The sequence below is a fragment of the Staurois parvus genome, unplaced genomic scaffold (assembly GCF_062004578.1).
Source record: "Staurois parvus isolate SC_StPar_1 unplaced genomic scaffold, SC_StPar_1.0 ptg000426l, whole genome shotgun sequence".
Lineage (NCBI taxonomy): Eukaryota > Metazoa > Chordata > Amphibia > Anura > Ranidae > Staurois > Staurois parvus.
The window spans coordinates 3556929-3577352 of NW_028318222.1; the positions used below are offsets into that span (position 1 = coordinate 3556929).

The 20424-nt window shown below is 42.7% G+C and overlaps 1 protein-coding gene across 2 annotated transcripts in view; it reads left to right on the plus strand.

Annotated features, from left to right (window-relative positions):
- The window catches only part of BRF1 (BRF1 general transcription factor IIIB subunit), a 507447-nt gene that overhangs the window by 42490 nt on the left and 444533 nt on the right, over window positions 1-20424 (plus strand). For both annotated transcript variants that reach the window (XM_089687515.1, XM_089687516.1), the window contains exon 2: window positions 4111-4191. In XM_089687515.1, coding sequence (XP_089543641.1) covers window positions 4111-4191 — 81 coding nt within the window. The remainder of the gene's footprint in view (window positions 1-4110; window positions 4192-20424) is intronic.

Sequence of the window (20424 nt, forward strand, 5' to 3'; positions counted from 1 at the left end):
TATAGAAATCACACCTGAAAGCAGATAAAAAGGAGAGACGTTCACTTAACCTTTGCATTGTGTGTCTGTCTGTGCCACACTAAGCATGGACAACAGAAAGAGGAGACGAGAACTGTCTGAGGACCTGAGAACCAAAATTGTGGCAAAATATCAACAATCTCAAGGTTACAAGTCCATCTCCAGAGAACTAGATTTGCCTTTGTCCACAGTGCGCAACATTATCAAGAAGTTTGCAACCCATGGCACTGTAGCTAATCTCCCTGGTCGTGGACGGATGAGGAAAATTGATGAAAGATTGCAACGCAGAATAGTCCGGATGGTGGATAAGCAGCCCCAAACATGTTCCAAAGACATTCAAGCTGTCCTGCAGGCTCAGGGAGCATCAGTGTCAGCGCGAACTATCCGTCGACATTTAAATGAAATGAAACGCTATGGCAGGAGACCCAGGAGGACCCCACTGCTGACACAGAGACATAAAAAAGCAAGACTACAGTTTGCCAAAATGTACTTGAGTAAGCCAAAAGCCTTCTGGGAAAACGTCTTGTGGACAGATGAGACCAAGATAGAGCTTTTCGGTAAAGCACATCATTCTACTGTTTACCGAAAACGGAATGAGGCCTACAAAGAACAAAACACAGTACCTACGGTAAAATATGGTGGAGGTTCAATGATGTTTTGGGGTTGTTTTGCTGCCTCTGGCACTGGGTGCCTTGACTGTGTGCAAGGCATCATGAAATCTGAGGATTACCAAAGGATTTTGGGTCGCACTGTAGGGCCCAGTGTCAGAAAGCTGGGTTTGCGTCCAAGATCCTGGGTCTTCCAGCAGGACAATGACCCCAAACATACGTCAAAAAGCACTCAGAAATGGATGGCAAAGAAGCGCTGGAGAGTTCTGAAGTGGCCAGCAATGAGCCCAGATCTAAATCCCATTGAACACCTGTGGAGAGATCTTAAAATTGCTGTTGGGAAAAGGTGTCCTTCCAATAAGAGAGACCTGGAGCTGTTTGCAAAGGAAGAGTGGTCCAAAATTCCGGGTGAGAGGTGTCAGAAGCTTATTGATGGTTATAGGAAGCGACTGATTTCAGTTATGTTTTCCAAAGGGTGTGCAACCAAATATTAAGTTAAGGGTGCCAATACTTTTGTCCAGCCCATTTTTGGGGTTTTGTGTGACATTATGTCATATTTGCTTTTCTGCCTCTGTTTTATATTTGTTCCAATACATACAAAGGGAATAAACATGTGTATAGCAAAACATGTGTTAATGCAATACCTTTTTTGTGTGAAATACTTGATTTTCAGGAAAAATATCAAGGGTGCCAACAATTTCGGCCATGACTGTATACTGAACATTGACATCAGTTTCTAACCCTCAAGGGGCGTATAATCTAAGGTCCCTAACTTACATTCATACATACACATATTAGGGCCAATTTAGAAAGGAGCCAATTACCTACCAGCATGTCTTTGGAGTGTGGGAGGAAACCGGAGTACCAGGAGGAAACCCACAAAGGCATAGGGAGAACATGCAAACTCCAGGCAGGTGGTGCCGTGGTTGGTATTCGAACCAACAACCCTAGTACTGCCAGGCAGAAGTGCTAACCATTTAGCCACTGTGCTGCCCATTCCTTTCTCACAATTAAGAAAATTACTTAGAACCCCCAAACGTATTTTTTTTAAGTAGAGACCCTAGAGAATAAAATGGTCTGTGTTGCAATTTTTTAGGGCACGGTATTTGCGCACTTGTTTTTCAAAAGCAAATTTTTTTTTTTAAGGGGAAAAAAAATTATTTTAATGAATTTTTGATGCACAAAACCACAATATAATACCCAATGGTTTGGTAAAATATAAAAGATGTTAGGTGGAGTACATAGATACCTAACATGTCACACTTTAAAATTGCGCACACTCGTGGAACAGCGACAAACTACAGTACATGAAATCATCGATAGGCAACGATTTAAAAGCTATCGCTGTAACATTCACAGAGATACCTCACACGTGTGGTGCTAACACTGTGTGTGTGTATATGTGTGTGTGTGTATGTATCTATCTATATATATGTATATATATGTATATGTGCGTGCAACCTACGTATGCGCTTGCCTTTGCATGCAAGCACAGGGGGGCGGGGGCACTTTACATTTTTTTTTATTTTACACTCTCTTAAATATTGAATGAACAGCATTCCTTGTGATAGCTGGAGCAGTGACAGGTCCTCTTCATGGAGAGATTTGCGGTCTTTTAGACCCTTCAAAGGTTTACATTCTGGTGAAACCAGAAGTGACAAAATACTCCTTGCTTCTGATTTCTTAGCCTATAGAGATGATCAAGGGCATTCCAGTCCTCGGTCATCTCTATGGTCAGCCTGTGGGACAGGAAAACTTGGGAAGGCAATGAGGGGAGACCCCTTTTGCTGCTTGTAAAAGCAATCCAGCGGCTTAAATTGCAGTGTCTGCTTTGGCATTTATGGGACTATTCAAGAATACTGATGGACAATGAGGAAGGTAATCCTATTTCAGACAGGGTGTCATTGGACAATGACTGGACTTGTAAATGGGCTTACAGAACAGTATGCTGATAAAAAGTTAACTTCTCTCTGAGTTCAAGGTATATCAATGGCATAAGAACCTAAATACACCTTATAGGTACCAGCATGTAACTTCTTTTAAAAGCTGGCCATACATGGCTTAAATGTTTGTCTTGTTGCTGGTAAATTGGCCAAAATTCAAGATGGTTTGGGTATGTGAGGGTGGACGTTTTTGGCCATACAGTGATTGCAGTCACTATTCAGGTATTCAAGCAGCTGAAAGTTTCACAAATGCTTGAATACAATATCTGGCAGTGGTGATTCATTCATGTTTTTTAGCGTGGATGGAGAAATCTTTGTATGTATGGTTGGCCTTAAGTTGGCCATAGATGGGTCATTTTTTTTGTTCAACCCTTGGGTTAAGCAATTAAAACTGACTCAATTCCCCCATCCTCACCATCAACTTGGATGGGGGAATCTTCCTGCAGTGTCATTGTATTCTGACAGCGGGGAGTTTTCCCCTGCCATCAGAACGCACTGATCAGCCTGCAGCGCTGATTAAGAGGAACATTTTCAGAAGGGCGATTGCACAGAAGTCAGTCAGTTCAACCACAGTGTCCCAAGCATGGATTGAAATTCGTCCAGTCCCTTCTGCACTGGTCGAATTTCAATCCATCTATGGGCAGCTTAAAGTGTTACTAAACCCACAACAGTAAAATCAGTCTGTATATGCAGTAAAGCATGCTTTTTATACTCACTGTGGAACCATCCTCCAAATTGTGTAAAAAGGATATTTTATCTCGCTTTTCTCTGATCCTCCCCTTCTTCCGCAGTCCCCAATCCATCTGCTGACAGAATAGAGCCTTGGGGGCAAGCTGCACATGCGCATTTTAATGTGTGTTCCTAGAGAGTTTTTTTCTTATATTTTTTTTTTCTCGGGAGGGTGCATGTGATCAGCACAGGGCCAATCAGTGCCATCCAGACAGAGGGTCAGTGGTTATGCAGCCTCATAGGACAGTCAGGGTAGAATGAAAACTCCTCCTGCAAGCTTTAACCAGTGCTCTGCTGGATGCTGATAGAAGTCACAAGACTGCTCTAACTGCTGATGAGAAAAGATATTGATCAGTTTTATATTTACTAAAATAATTGCATTTCCATGTACTGTGGGAGACCAGATATAGTGAATGCAGGGTCCTGGGTTTAGTAACATTTTAAGTCCTCAGTGCATCCCTGGAGTGTTCAGTGTATGAATCCTGACTCCATATGTAATGTTTTGCTTTTTGTTGGAGAGTTCTGATGCATCACCTCCAAAGATTGTGGGTGGGGGCAGAGATGAAAGTGGGCATTAGTGGAGGGCCTCATGTTCAGAAGCTCATGGTACCCTCTGGAGATCAGTAGGTGCCTGCTTTACAGTCCTTGTGTCTCTTGACTACTTGAGTCTACACAGAAATGAACTAGTGATTTCTGGTTTCATATTTTAGGAACAACAGATTTTCTTAGTCAATATAAGTCATCTTCATATATGGCATTTATGGGTTTTAATAGATAAAGCCAGCTGAAGCCATTTTCCTTTGTTCTTGCAGGTATCGGTAAATCCCCATCACTCGGTACTGGATTTTATACAAATTTGGGAAAGGAATCTCGTGCCCAGACACTTCAAAACGGTATGTAGATCTTGTGTGTTAATTTCCCTGGATGTAAAATGCTGTATTTATTTTTTCTCCCCTACCTCATTTTTCTCTCATTCTTAGAAATCAAATTTATTTATTAGCATTTAAGGTCTGAGCAATGAAGGATTATAGCAGACATTGAATGGAAGTCTTTCCTGAGAGGAATACAGGGACTGTCAGTGCTAATCTCTTTTTATAAATGTTAGTTGCTTGGCTATTATGCTGCTCCTCTGGATTTAGACATTTCTGTCTCGCTGACCTGGAACAAGTTTGTTGATTGGGAATTCCTACCTGCAGGTTCTAGGTATATGACTCAAGACATTAGAATCAACCAGGCAACTGGCATTTCCAGATGGCGGGCCACCAATGACAGCACACACATTTCTTTATAGGCCTAACTTTTTTGTATCATCAGATCCCTCATGTTTATTACCTGAACAAGTTAAATCTCGAGATTTACTGCTAAGGAAATGAGATCCTTTGCTGTATGTAGACTGAATATGGTTAGAAAAATTCAGCCATATTATACCACTATGCAATGCAGGAGGGTGCTCAACCTTTTGAAGAGTGAGGGCCACTTAAGTGATTTGGTGACACGTCACGGGCCGCAATGAAATGAAATGGTCAGAACTTGAATTTTGTATTTTGAATAGCATACTGAACGCAGCCTCTGAATGCCGGTGGGAGGGAGAGGAGGATAAGCTGGCTTTCAGCATGGAGAGAATTGGTTTCTGTATATTCTACCTCCCCTGCCCTTCCTGTCTAAGTGTAAAGCAGAATTTGACAGTGAAGCTGCACTGGCCCCCTGGAGCATGGGGCGTGGTCACCATTACAACCACTGACGCTATACTAGTGGTTGGGAAGTGTGGTAAACACCTCCCAAACCGCAAATGTAAACTAGCCCTTACTGTCCTAAGCCCCCTATAAGGCTGCTTTCACACTAATACACTGTGGTTTGCCCACATTGTGGGTGCAGTGAAGTTCACCTTCGGCTTTCCTGCAAGTTAGCTATTTTTTGCCATAGACTTCTATTCTATCTTGATGCTGTTGTGCACTCTGAAAGCACACCAAAACTCCTGCATTTAGTTTGAGGGTCACATCAGAGGGCTCCGAGTGCGACAGGTCGAGCATCCCTGATGTAATACAATAAATAATCCAAACAAATTTAATGTGAAGCAGAACTCTGGACAAAAATAACAAGAATAGCCAATTAAAAGATTAAAAAAATGATTTTGCTGTAATATTCAGTTGTAATAGAGTTTTTCCACAGTTCTTTTCTCTGCCACTAGATGTCCTCAGTATGGTGATCAGCATCATTGAACGCAATTCCTTTGAGTCCAGTTCATCCTGGGCCCACTTCTGTGTGGGCCAGTGAAGAGAAGCAGCACAGTGATGTCCTCATCTCTCTGTTGCTTTTTATCAGCATGCCCCTTGTCAGTACGTGAAGCTGTGCTATTCCAGAGTCTGATACCAGATCATATTCAGGAACTTGCAATACTAGCATTTGAAAGCACATTGAGTGTTGTATTTTTATTACAGAGATGCATTAATCTGTCTTTTATATCTGCCTAGAGTTCAGCTTTAGGCCTGCTTATATAAGTGCTAGTGAACAATAACACGCTGGCACTCAATATAAAATAATGTGCATTCTTTTAGGAGGGACAGTGCTTATATCAAGCACAAAGCAGGTACTGATATTAAAAATTACTAAAAATATTTATTGAAGATATACAGGAAACCAACATGCCAGGGATCTTCGTCCTCCGAGCACGGTCTGCTGATGGGTACCCCATGTTTTTCATGGCCGCTTTCCTTCAACGAGTGATATTTGCTTAAAGAAAAGTCTATTTGATCGGAGAATTGGGTTCATTTTTGCATGACCATCTACAAGTATTGCATGTACAGTATATATGAAGGTTACAAAAGTCTTTCTGGAAAGAAAGGCAAAGTATTTCAGTTTAGAAAACAGGTTGGCAGTGATTTAACCAGAAGCAGAAATAGTAAAACTATCAAAGTTATACTGATGATTGTTGCAAGGTTCATAAAAAAAAGAAAAGTGTCATGCAAAGAAAATCTTTTGATGGGATTGTGTGAGGCTATAATTATGGAAGTTGTTACTGTTGACTTGCTTTCAAAGCCATACTCCAGCTTGGAGACACAGGTCGCCCCTGTCCAGCCATACTACACCTCCCCACACATCTGTTTTTCTTTAGTAGTCATAATTTTTTTTTTTTTTTTTTTTAACTGGCGTTCATGGCCTTTTCTTTCCATTTGGTTGTGGACAGGCCTTACTCGTGTACAAAACAGCAAGGTGAGCCTAGGTTGGCATGATGATGCACCCCCGCAGAATTGGTCCTTGATAACCTGGGCTCTCAGGAAGCCGAGGGGCAGCAGCAGCAAGAAGTGGAAGTCTTTGGCAGGCGACTCTGAAGAGGAAATGAGCATTGCGACAAAAGCTTCTTTGCTTAACACCTGCTGGCCAAGTCATTTTTCCTTCTTTTTTAATTTTGAAGGTTAAAGTACAGGGCTTCTCGAGCTAAACTTTGCTTCTCTACCTAGTAAGTCATTAGAACCCCAAGTAGCCAGCGAATGCTAAAAGTCTGAGCTTTTACTAGCAATTAAAAACTCCCTAGAAATGAAGATTTCAGTGGCTGTCTTGGGCGCCTGCAGTAAGACGACTTTTTACTCTATAATGCCTTCCAGTGCATGCAAAACATTGGGAGTGGCAGGTAATTAAAATAATGTTCCGGCCCTGGGCAGGCTGGCCAGTATTGGGGGTAGGGTGGGTACCAGGCCTTGCATGAAAAGGTGCTCTTATCCTTAACCACTTCAAGTCCAGACATTTTTACCCCCTTCCTGTTCAGGCCAATTTTCAGCTTTCAGCGCTATCACACTTTGAATGACAATTGCGCTGTTATGCAACACTGTACCAATTTGAATTTTTTAGCATTTTTTTTTTTTTGAGACAGATAAAACTTTATTTTGGTGGTATTTATTCACCACTGGGATTTTTTTTTTTTTTTTGCTATATAAATGAAAGTCCCAAAATTTTGAATAAAAGTGTTTTTATTTCAGGTACTTATATAGCGCCGTCAATTTACACAGCGCTTTCTTATAAAATTTTACAAATAATCTTTCTTCATAAATCTTGGCCAAAATGTATTCAGTTATCTTTTCAGTAAAAAAAAAAATAACCCAAATTAGTTTATAACCAAAAATTATAATTTTTTACATTTTTTTTTTTAGCATTTTTATTTTTTTTTTTAATTCATATTTGTTTTTTTAACATACTGTCACCCTAGCAGTACAATGTCACCATAGTGTGGGGTGATGAATATTTATTTTTTTACACTGATTGCTTTTACACCCTTAAAGGCTGTAAAAGCAATAATTTCTCCTTCTCTCTGGCTGCATTCTTGCAGCCATTGAGAAATACTGTGTGAGCTGTGATTGGTCACAGCTTGTCACATGGTACAAGGCTGTTGTGAATAGCCTTGTACCATGTGACCTCTGTGGTCATTCACAGATTTCACACATAGTAAGCAGAAGTGACATCTTGCTTACTACTCTTCATGTGATCACTGATTGGCCAATGAGTGATCACATGATCGGGACCTCACACAGAGGTCCGTACAACGATCAGTGTTCCACTGTGTCCGGAGGACCCAGTGGGCACAGGATCGCGGTCTTGCACGCTCCCAGGGAGTGGGGAGGCCGTTTATAAATGGCCACCCGCCCCTGCACTGCTCTCTTCTGGCCGTTTATATACATGAGCCGGATGGGAAGTGGTTAAAGTGGATTTTTTTTTTTAACACGTTATACTTGCGTGCTTTATGTGATGTTTTTGCACAGAACAACCCTGATCCTCCTCCATCTGGAGTCCCCAGTGTGATGGACACTGCGTCAGACCCCCAGTCCTTCTCACCAACTCGTGACCGAAGGACTAGCCAATCTAAAATCGATCTGTCACGTGCATAACAATGCCATGCTCAGCTGCACCCTGCACAAAGATTTCCCAGCTAATGGACCACAATCTATGTACCTGCAGCCTGAGAGCGATTGTCACTGGGTCAGGTTAAATACGCAATTAACCCTTCACACTGCCACCACCGCCTTTTTGTAGAAAAAAGGAGGAAACTCGCCAATATTAGCAATAACACTATGATGTTTGAATAAGCGTCTGTATACACAATGTCACCGCATACAGATGTATGCAGAAGTTTAAAACACACATTAGCGCTCTTCAGAGACAGGGATTCTTAGTTTGCATTAAAGAGCTTTAGAAACCGTTCAACACTTTTCAGAAATAGGATTTGTTACTAAAAAGGTCAAAATGGTGCAATAAAAATATTTACAGAAAAAGATGTAGCATATATATTATATAAATACAGAGCGCAATAACACAACAGGGAGATAACGGAAAGTTAGAGAGGTAGAATACTTGCCGTCAGCCTTGGTTTAAGCAGCGTTCAAGTGTCAGAGCAAAAGGGTACTGTCTCCCAAGTTGGTTCCTGATGTTAAAAGGGGAGAATTCTTCAACTTAATTTCTCCAAGCATAACAGCCTTTTTCTAGGAACTCAGCAGGGTGTCTCCTTAAAGTAGAGAACCAATCGCCTCATTTGGGGAGGGGTGTTGTAGGCAGGGAACTCAGGCTATGACCAAATCCCTCGCAAGTTATACCATGGTCAATAACCTTCCCTAGGGACATGCAGCAGCCTAGCCGCTAGTAGATTAATATGCAGAATGATATTCTGAACGTCCAGACATCAAATATGGCATATTTCACTATTCCAGCTTTAACTATATGGCTTTCTGCTCTCCTGTAGACTTCAACTAGGGTGTGTAAGATATCAGACGACTTGAATTAAACTGAGCTATCTGAATATATGCTTGGTTTCCTGGTAATTATTTCCTATCTTAAGATATGAAATGATATGGGAAAGTGGGTTTTAAATGTGAGGTCTGTTTTACGGCTATCTCTGAATGTGTTTGAAGTCCAGTGAAGGACTGGTTTATGGCTTTACGATTATCTCAGATTGAGAAGCTAACAGACACCCGGGCACCAGCTAATTTGGGATTTATAACCATGAAGCTGTGCCTGATGCCTGTGCACTTCTGAACCCAGCACACAGGGACCACGTGTCACTCAACAGAGAGGGAGGGGGGAGCTGATTTGGAGTAGAAATGATACAAGATGGAGGGCCTTTGGCAAAATGGAGGTTGGCATCCATCTCTGTACGTACAATTGCTACACCCAGTGGTGCTTCTAGCTCCTCCCCTTGCTGCTTGCTACAGGGGAGCTTGAGCAGGCTCACTTCTGAGCTGGGCTTTGTGTGTCCATTGACACACAGATCTCAGCCCTGCCTCCCACTCTCACCTCAATGGTTGATTGAAAGCGGCAGGAGACAATGGCTCCTGCTTTTGCTTTTCTATCCAGTGCAGAGAGAGCTGCTGCTCTTGTGCACAGCGCTGAATCAAGGTCAGGCTCAGGTAAGTTTGAGGAGAATGCTGTACTCCAAAAGGGTTTTTTTTTACCTTTAATGCATTGAATGCATTAAGGTAAAAAAAACAAACCTTTTTTTATTATTATTATACAGGATTTATATAGCGCAACAGTTTCTCAGTGCTTTACAATATAACGGGAGACAATACAGCAACAATACAGTTCAATACAAGAGGGTTTGGAGGGCCCTGCTCTTTAGAGCTTATAACCATTTAAAAATCCTAGTGGGATTTGTGCTGGAGGTTCTGGAATCACAATGCTTTTGTCATGTAAATTTCCCCTTCATATACCTGCACTGTGTTCCTCTGGGTCAGGACATTATCTGCATGGCGTTTGCATGTTGTCCCTGCACTTGCTTGGGTTTTCTCCAGGTTTCATCCCGCACTATAAAGATATGCTGGTAGGATAATTGGCCCATCTGTAAATTGGCCTTATGTATATGTATGCAAGTGTGGTAAGATCATTAGATTGTAAGCTCCTTGACAGGGACTGATGTGATTATACAGTATGTAAAGTGCTGAGTGAATTGTCAGTACTTTGGAAATTCCTGTAATAACATATTCAGTCTGTGGTGCAGTTCTCGAAGGGGTCAGCAGGGGGTCTCGCAGATTAAAACCTACGCTTTCTTCAAGCCGTTTTGTAGATCCATTTACCATCCGTGCACCACAGCTGTGTCCTGAGACTAATTGCATGAGATTTATGCCGTCACTAAAGACTGAGAGTTCAGTTGTTTTTGTGTGCTTGCCATATTTACCATCTCATCATTGTTTGGTCTGGGCTTGACCCGCTTGGAGTGTTTTGTCATCCACCGGTGACTAGACTCAGCAAAATTCTCTCTCCAGCAGTTAGCAATGTGAATAGTTGCCCTTGTATATTGCTAATTGGGTATGACACTAGGGGAAGGAAAACGCAGCACTGCTGTATTACACAGCCAAATGGTATAATGGCAGTCTATTACAGAGCCATAAACACAACTGATTTACAGCAGGATCAGCATTACTCCTGAAAACTACCTTTTATTATTAAAGCATCCAGTACTGGCAATAGTACCTGCCAGAGAAGAGCTCTTTGTTCCTATGCCAAGTGCAAGAGACTTTTTGTGTTTTCGGTAAAGAACCAGCTATTTTGTAGACGGCTGCAATACGGTCTTAAAAAGAATTCTATATTACTGTTCACATATAGAGTCCTTCATTTATCAATGCTCTGCGATTTCCTAAAATCTGGGCTAGCACATGCCATCTGAAAGTTGCAGTTGGGCTTATAGTGGGTTACAGGAGATAGTGGGCTCAGGAAGGGTGTCACCAGTGGGTTGGTACAAACAGCAAGTGGAGTGGAAACATTGCCATGCTAGCTCAAGGCTCTAAAGAATGATGCATTTTAGTATGACGCCATACAGTGCAGCAGAGATAAGAGGATTAAAACAACATAGACTTGAATGACAATACAAGGCAAAGTATTTAAGCCTTGTGTGTTATTTCGCAACTTTGTACTGTTGACCACTTCCCACCCAGAATGTCATATGAAGTTCTGAACTTTCAGTGGTTATACCGGGATGATGCCTGCAGCTGCAAAATTTATGGCTGGTGATACTAAATAATGTAAATGTAATCTGAGCGGTCAAATAGCTGCTGGATCGCTTTTACATCTGACAGGAGGAGGTTCCCCCCGGCCATCTTCCAGCATCTTTCTGGGCTCTCCCCTCCCACTGGGAAGCCTGGGACTGAAGCCGGTGGTTCCACCGGCTTGCCATAGAGATGACTGACTGGATGATAAGGATTTTGTAACTTCAGTTTCACCAGGATGTAAACATGCCAATACTGACTTGTGATAGCATCTGATCAAACTGATGCTTTTAAGGGTGGAGAAGTCTGGTCTAAATAGACCCCAGATGTTTTAATAAAGGGTACCTGTCACTGCTCCAGCTATCACAAGATGTTGCAAGATGGAACCAAATTGTGCGAAATAACAGCCCCAATGCCAATCCCAATCAGTCACAAAAAAACGGAGGAATCATAGGGCATCGTTGTAATAAACAGCAAACGCTTATTAATAGTTGCACTTAAAAGGGATGACAACTAAGCAGCATGTTTCCTGCAGCTCAGTTTGCCACCCAGTCTGGTGTGCATGCGTGATGACATTGTCTCCAAAGCGCTGCCCCTACGCATTTCGTCCACATAAACGTCCTAAGGGGGATAGGAAATTCTTTTGTGAGCACGTATATCACAAGGGTCACTTGAATGTCACTTCTGTGTTTCTGGAAACAACATTTTTAAGCTCTGTGGTGGGTGACAAAAACAAAAATCTGACAGGGGTTATGACATTCCCTTTGTCTATCCAAAATGAAAAAAAGGTTTTGCCTTTTAGTTCCATTTTAAATCAAACTGTTTTCTAATAGTCTGTCTCCTAAAGAGATGTATTTTTGAGGTACTGCAGTCTCCTACCACTGACTCAGAGTTGTAAAAGTTGTTTCAAACATTATTGATGCAGTGAATATTACCCTGCATCTAGAGGATCAGCCATCTGTTCCAAGCTTTGGGTCTTTCAAAGCTCTTACAGCTGCAAACACCTTTCTGTTACATCCACATTTTGACTTATCTACCATGTGAACTGGAAACTCGCCATTAGGAAAGGAATATGTAAATTAGTTGCATGTTCCCACCATAGGTGAACCAGTGACCCATCTCAATAGGAATTCCACTAGGCTGGTTGAGGGTTCAAAAGGTAAACCTATCCTTTTAAAACCCATTTTTATTTGGCTGGTCTAGCCCTTTGTCTTATGTTGCTAATAACTTTAATCTGTCAAACTCTGTCAGAATGGGTGGGTTCCTTCAAGAGGCATTCCTCTGCCACTGAGATAAACCCCCCATTTCACAGCTATGGCTGGAGCCTTGTGTGTTAGCTGTAATGGTCTGTTGCACTCATCTAAATGTGTCGCTTACGTGGGACTGATGTATGTACAAATGCCCTGGGCACTTTTTCTATATGGTTGGGATGCTGATGATATGTCGAACGAGTACCTAACTCGATTATACTTTTGGGGGCCATTATCTCTTCAGAACTGCTCTTGACACTATCATTAGCAATGGTATGGGTGGCTGAAGTATGTGCAGGTCTTCAGGGAGTTGGAGAGATCCCATTCCTCTCCTTTATTTACTTCAGCAGTAGGTACTCTTGGACTAGTGTGCCTAATTCCCAAAGCCAGTGGTCAACTGATAACTTTTCTGTATGAAGGTACGGTTAAGGTAAGGAGCATCATTGTGGAATGCTCAGATGATCTTCCCTGAGGAAGGCCAACTTTTTGGACCTATGCAGCCAGAACCATTTTGAGGGGCCTAACAGCGGCAAGCTTCAACTGCTTAGGGCCGCATTAGCGTCTAGCCTTGGTAACAGTTATTCACTGATGTGTGAAGCTGTTCAGATCAAACCCTTCTAACACTGTTTCCCCTTCTCTTGTTGACTTTTGTTCCTTTTTCATCCCTTCCCTCTACTCTCGAGGGTCTGGACTTAGGTCGAAATATCCAGATGGTCTCTATTGACAGACGTTCCTGCTTAGGATAAATGGTGTGTTTTCTTTTCCTTACCTTGGGGGGACTCCACTTGTTGGGGGTATCCCTATAGCTAGGGCCACAGTTAGGCTCGCCAGAAGAGATCTGACCTGCCCCATTCTGGCAAAGCATCCACAGTCCATTTTGTTGAGTGATCCTATTGTGAGTTGGATTCCTGTGTGTTGCAGAACTTCCAAGAAGGCTTGGGAGTTCTCACTGTGACAGTACAAGTGGGCCTTGTACTTACAATGGATGTTACTGGGAATGATATTCTTAACCACTGTGTTCCTTGGAGACAATGCATTATCATCAGCGTAATCCTAGACTCTGACCTCTCCTTTAGGCCCCACATCCACTCACTGGCTAAATCCTGCCGCCTCAACCTCCGGAACATTTCCAAAATCCGCCTCTTCCTGACCAATAACACCACAAAACAACTTATCCACGCCTTGGTTATATCCCGCCTCGATTACTGCAACTCCCTCCTCATTGGTCTACCTTTACACAGGCTATCCCCCCTTCAGTCTATTATGAATGCTGCTGCTAGACTCATACACCTTACCAACCAATCAGCGACTGCTGCCCCTCTCTGCCAATCTCTCCACTGACTTCCACTAACCCAACGTATAAAATTCAAAATTCTAACCACAGCTTACAAAGCCATCCACAACACTTCCCCTAGCTACATCGCCAACCTCATCCACAGATACCGCCCAAATTGCCAACTCCGCTCCTCCCATGATATCCTCCTCTCTAGCTCCCTCATCACCTCCTCCCACGCTCGCCTCCAAGACTTCTCCAGAGCCTCTCCCATCCTCTGGAACTCCCTACCACAGCATGTCCGGTCAGCCCCCCACCCTGTCTGCCTTTAGGCGATCTTTGAAAACTCACTTCTTCAGGGAAGCCTACCCCACCTCCCACCTAAGAACTGTACTTGAATCACCTCTGCCAGATCATCCCCCGCAGCTATCACCTTTTGTATTACCTCCCCCTTCCTTTAGATTGTAAGCTCCACGAGTAGGGCCCTCATATCCCTTCTGTACTGAAATGTATTGTAATTGTACTGTCTCCCTTATATTATAAAGCGCTGCGCAAACTGTTGGCGCTATATAAATCCTGTATAATAATAGTAATCATCTCCTTAGATGGTAGTCTCCACACAAGAGAAGGTCTGCCTTGCCTGGGGTACACCATATATCTTGTATGGTAGGAAGAAACCATTTTTGGACCCATGTGCTCCCCTTGATTGTCAGCAGGCAGAACATGTTGGGATTCTGCTACAGGTACCCCCTTTTGGGAATAGAGTACATCTGGCAAAAAGTGATCACCTAGAGATAGGTCTTCCTTCAGTGGCTGATCTGTACCCTCTCCAGTTCCTCCAGATTCCTTTCTTGGTTTTGTCCCCAACCATGTAAATGTTCTTAGCCATGTTACTAAGATTCCTGCCCCTTTCTTCATGGCTGCAGACATCTTTCTGGAACAGTGCAGGTGAGATTCTTCCTAGGACTATTTTCTGGATCAAGGTAAGACAGGTCCTGCAGATTTTCTCTTCCAGGACCCAAAGACCTATTGGGGTGTTCAATAGGGATGTGTCTTGCTCATCCTCTTGTTCTGCTGGTGTTCATGTGCACCAGTCTGTGTTTGTGGTGTACCTTCAGTACTGCTTCTCTTTGTAGGGGTACCTCTTACACACCCTTCTCCTCAATTCGTATTCTTCTCCACTTGATAATGGACAGTTGTGCAGCCATGTTGCCGGATGGATCTCACATATGATTGGCAACAGGTGGGACTTTGGGTTTTCATATTCTGTATTTATACCTCCCTTTGCCGCTCTTTGGTTATCCTGGTGGGATGTACCATACCCTTTCCACAACTCCCAGACCAGACAATATGTGGTGGTCACCACTTGCAGGTGTCACAACAATGATCTTGTTATCAAGCTGGTTTCTTCCAGATTTTATACTGGTAGCAGCTACTCCTGAAGAAGTGAAGATTCATGAAATGTGTCAAGTTTTTGATGCCTTCCTTTTTAGTAATTTGACTCTGGCAATATATGTATGGATTAATTATCAATATAATGTGTGCTCTAGGCTGCTAAATGTTGAATATAACTGACCAGTTTGTTTTAATCTGTGAGATCTTCATGTTATGCTTTAAATTGATCTTTTTTTATGTATATTCTGCTCAATTTTATACCTTGTTTAAAGGCCCAAGGGCATTTGGTTTATGTATATATGCATAAGGGATGAAGGTAAAGCATCTAGGCACTAGATTACAACCTATTTATCTATACCTATCGTTGTGATGATTTTCTCTTTTTTTTTTTTAGATCTCTCTTTTCTGTTCTGGTCTTGAGCATCAGGTTGATCCTTTGTTGGCAGCTATTCTTGTCTTGCAGGGGGCCATGCCTCATCTGGTTCGGAATTTTGTACTTAACGTAAAAACTCTTTTTTGGAATCCGAGGGACCCAGGTCCCACCCCAGCCCTAGTAATGCTTTTGCACAAAACTGAGGAGTGCTAGGTAGAGAATGGGTTTTACGGGGGCCAGCTAAACCTACAGTCAGGTCCATCAATATTGGGACAGCGCCACAATTCTAACATTTTTGGCTCCATACACCACCACAATGGATTTGAAATGAAACGAACAAGATGTGCTTTAACTGAAGACTGTCAGCTTTAATTTGAGGGTATTTACATCCAAATCAGGTGAACGGTGTAGGAATTACAACAGTTGGCATACGTGCCTCACACTTGTTAAGGGACCAAAAGTAATGGGACAGAATAATAATCATAAATCAAACTTTCACTTTTTAATACTTGGTTGCAAATCCTTTGCAGTCAATTACAGCCTGAAGTCTGGAATGCATAGACATCACCAGACGGTGGGTTTCATCCCTGGTGATGCTCTGCCAGGCCTCTACTGCAACTGTCTTCAGTTCCTGCTTGTTCTTGGGGCATTTTCCCTTCAGTTTTGTCTTCAGCAAGTGAAATGCATGCTCAATCGGATTCAGGTCAGGTGATTGACTTGACCATTGCATAACATTCCACTTCTTTCGCTTAAAAAACTCTTTGGTTGCTTTTGCAGTCTGCTTTGGGTCATTGCCCATCTGCACTGTGAAGCGGCGTCCAATGAGTTCTGAAGCATTTGGCTGAATATGAGCAGATAATATTGCCCGAAACACTTCAGAATTCATCCTGCTGCTTTTGTCAGCAGTCACATCATCAATAAATACAAGAGAACCAGTTCCATTGGCAGCCATACATGCCCACGCCATGACACTACCACCACCATGCTTCACTGATGAGGTGGTATGCTTAGGATCATGAGCAGTTCCTTTCCTTCTCCATACTCTTCTCTTCCCATCACTCTGGTACAAGTTGATCTTGGTCTCATCTGTCCATAGGATGTTGTTCCAGAACTGTGAAGGCTTTTTTAGATGTTGTTTGGCAAACTCTAATCTGGCTTTCCTGTTTTTGAGGCTCACCAATGGTTTCCATGTTGTGGTGAACCCTCTGTATTCACTCTGGTGAAGTCTTCTCTTGATTGTTGACTTTGACACACATACATCTACCTCCTGGAGAGTGGTCTTGATCTGGCCAACTGTTGTGAAGGGTGTTTTCTTCACCAGGGAAAGAATTCTTCGGTCATCCACCACAGTTGTTTTCCGTGGTCTTCCGCGTCTTTTGGTGTTGCTGAGCTCACCGGTGCGTTCCTTCTTTTTAAGAATGTTCCAAAGAGTTGTTTTGGCCACACCTAATGTTTTTGCTATCTCTCTGATGGGTTTGTTTTGTTTTTTCAGCCTAATGATGGCTTGCTTCGCTGATAGTAACAGCTCTTTGGATCTCACCTTGAAAGTTGACAGCAACAGATTCCAAATGCAAATAGCACACTTGAAATGAACTCTGGACCTTTTATCTGCTCATTGTAATTGGGATAATGAGGGAATAACACACACCTGGCCATGAAACAGCCGAGAAGCCAATTGTCCCATTACTTTTGGTCCCTTAACAAGTGGGAGGCACATATGCAAACTGTTGTAATTCCTGCACCGTTCACCTGATTTGGATGTAAATACCCTCAAATTAAAGCTGACAGTCTGCAGTTAAAGCACATCTTGTTCATTTCATTTCAAATCCATTGTGGTGGTGTATAGAGCCAAAAATGTTAGAATTGTGTTGATGTCCCAATATTTATGGACCTGACTGTATATGGGCAGCAGTAGTATCCAATTGTTTCTGAATTCTTGGGCCCCTCAATGGATTCCAACAATTAGATTTTACGGCAAGTATAAAATCTTATTTTTGCTAGCAACGACCGTATTAGAGAGCAGTTTTGTTACTTCTGCATATTGTTCTAAAATCGCTTGTGTGATAAGTGCCCTGTCCCTTCCTGAATATGGCGGCAAAAGCACCCACACCCATACGGAGATATTAACCTTTTATATCAGTTTGACATATAGCCTGTCTTACAGTTTTGTCATATTACACGAAAGTAGATATCACAAATACAACTGATTGTTTGCTGGTGTGGATTAGCACAGGGGAAGTCAACTGTGTGATTAAAAATACTGCTATCTACTATACCACCTTCATTTTAAATATCTTCTGTTGGGCTAAGCTGAAACAACATGTTTATCCATAAATGTAATTAAACCATGTTTTACATAAACCGGCTCGTCATTTATATTTAGTGGGCCGTTAACACGGAAGTATTGTGAAGGCTTGCAAGATCATTGTACATTGCCTGTGTTGAAGACAAGTACCCAAACTATTCTGCATACGCAGTAGGTGGAATCTTAACGAATAACTAGAGATCCAGAGGAATTTCTTTTGTCCTTCACTGCATTTCTTTGTATTTGCCAGGCCCAGAAATTTACCCAAAGAATGTTGAGTCAGTTCCAGTTGTTGCGGCTTAAAAATAGATGCTTATAAAATTAGATTCTTTTCTTCGGAAAGTCTAGCGGTTATGCAGCTATGTTTTTACAAATAGCTTTCACTCTTAATCTTAGCACAGATTTTTCTCATTTTACTTCCATTAAAAGGCTGAATGCATACGTTGCTGATTAACTTGAATTTTTTTTTTTAAGCTCTTAGTTTTTCCCTGCTATATCTTCATTAACGTAGTGTTAGAATGTGTCTAGGGGTCTGACTACTAAATCTGTGTGGGGGCCATGTTTTTTCTGCATGAATGCACAGGTGTTCCATGTATCAGTGTGCAGGCAGTCCTAATCAGCTGGGACACAGCCGCTGCATCGATTCAACTGCTGCTCCCAATTTGACTTCCATGTAGGTGTGGGTCACTGAATGTAGACACTTTTTTGGGATTAAAGCAGAACTTCATCCTAAAGAGGAAGTTCCGCTTTATGCCCCTCTGCCTCCTCTACTTCTGACCCTTTTTTTTGGGGGGGGGGCGCAGGTAAGTAGCTGGGGATTTTGACAGGTACCTGCTCCCACTTCTGGTTGGATCACTGCAGCAGTTCCAAGGGATGATCTCCCCTCCCCCCCCCCCTCTCCAGCAACCTTCTGGGGCAAGTCATAGGTCCCAGAAGGATGTGGAAGGATTCACAGATTGCAGCAGGTCTCGCCCATGCACAGTGGGAAACCGGTTGAGTAGCCACAAGGAATCACAGCCGGCTTCCCATAGTAAACATGTTGGTGTTGGGGACCTGAAGACTGACAGAGAACCAGCCCAATTCATAATGGCACTGGATTCCTGGACAGGTTAGTGTCCTTTTATTAAGTCAGCAGCTACAGTATTTGAATTTTTCTCAGACAGACTGAAGCTCCACTTTAAGGCCCAACATCTTTTAACCTACATTCATGTACTCTAGCCTTTCCTCCATTTCCTCTATATTAATTAAAAAGGTTTACCCTTTTTAGTTGTCTTCTGGCCGGTCACATGATATGTCTTCTTTCTCTTCTGGGTAGTCCTGAATGGTGCCAGGAATAAGCTCAGGCAGTGATGGAAATATCCAATCACAAATGTTTGCCGACCTTTTGTGATTGGATATCTGCAGGTGCAGCGGATGGAGACCGCATGTCTGGCACGGTGCATTACATACCCCACCTGGGGGAATGTCCTTTTAAGGGTTGCAGCACTTTATTTTCATTTGAGACGATTCAAACAGTGATGTGGCTACTGTTGTATGCATATTTCATTTTGTGAGTCCAGACTGCCGCTATGGCACACCCTCAGGGTGGAGGGTCATTGATGGTCTGGACTAACACGATGCCCACCATCATTCAAACCAGAAGACGATAAGCAGAGCTAGGCTGAGCGAGAGTCTGTGGTAGACAGCGATAAGTAGGCGAGTATTGCAGTATAAGATGCATTAAAAAAAAAAAAAATTCTGCACCCAGGACATTTAGTTAAATAAAAAAAAAAAAAAAAAAAAGCAAACTGAAATTCAGTGGAGAATGGGTGGGTGAAAATCGCATCATGTATGGCCTTCTTTTAATCCCCTAGACTCGCTAGTTGACTTGGCCTTCTCAGTCTCCCCAAACTCATGCAGCTGCGCCCAACTCTCCTAGTCCTGTGGGCAAGGAATCTTCCCAACATGGGTTGCAGTCCCCTAACAGGTACACAAGTCCTTACTGGCTGAAGTACACAGCTCTTTCATGACAAGGGTCTGCTCCAAATGGGAGCCTTGAGCTATGATAAGGCCTTGCTTTGACGAGCATACCCACCTGCATACTCGCACAACCTACAGCTCTCCAGAAAGACCTGGACACCAGATTGAGGGCCCCGTCCTCCCCAAGACTGTTTAAAGCCTTCAGGCCCCAGTCTGCAGTTACAAAACCCAGAGATAACTGTACAAACAGTTTACTCTGCTTACAAACAATACTTCTCTGCATACAACACTCTGCCATGGTGTAAATCCTCTGTCTTTTACTTAAACTTGCATAGTGGCAGGGCCTAGCACTATCCTAATAGTTTGCAACCAGCTTGGACTAATGAACCTGTGTATTTACCATACCTGGCCAATGCCTCTGGAACCTTGGAACCACAGGTACCACTGCTCCAGTGATCTGCAGTTCTAGTTGCTTCTGGTTTCAGTGCTGAGCGGCTGACCTGTTGCATTCTGAACACAGGTGGTCAGTCACTCTGCACAGGTACAATTTATGAATGCAAAGCATTCTCTGAGTGGATGAAGTGGAGAGTGTGATGTCACTGCCCTG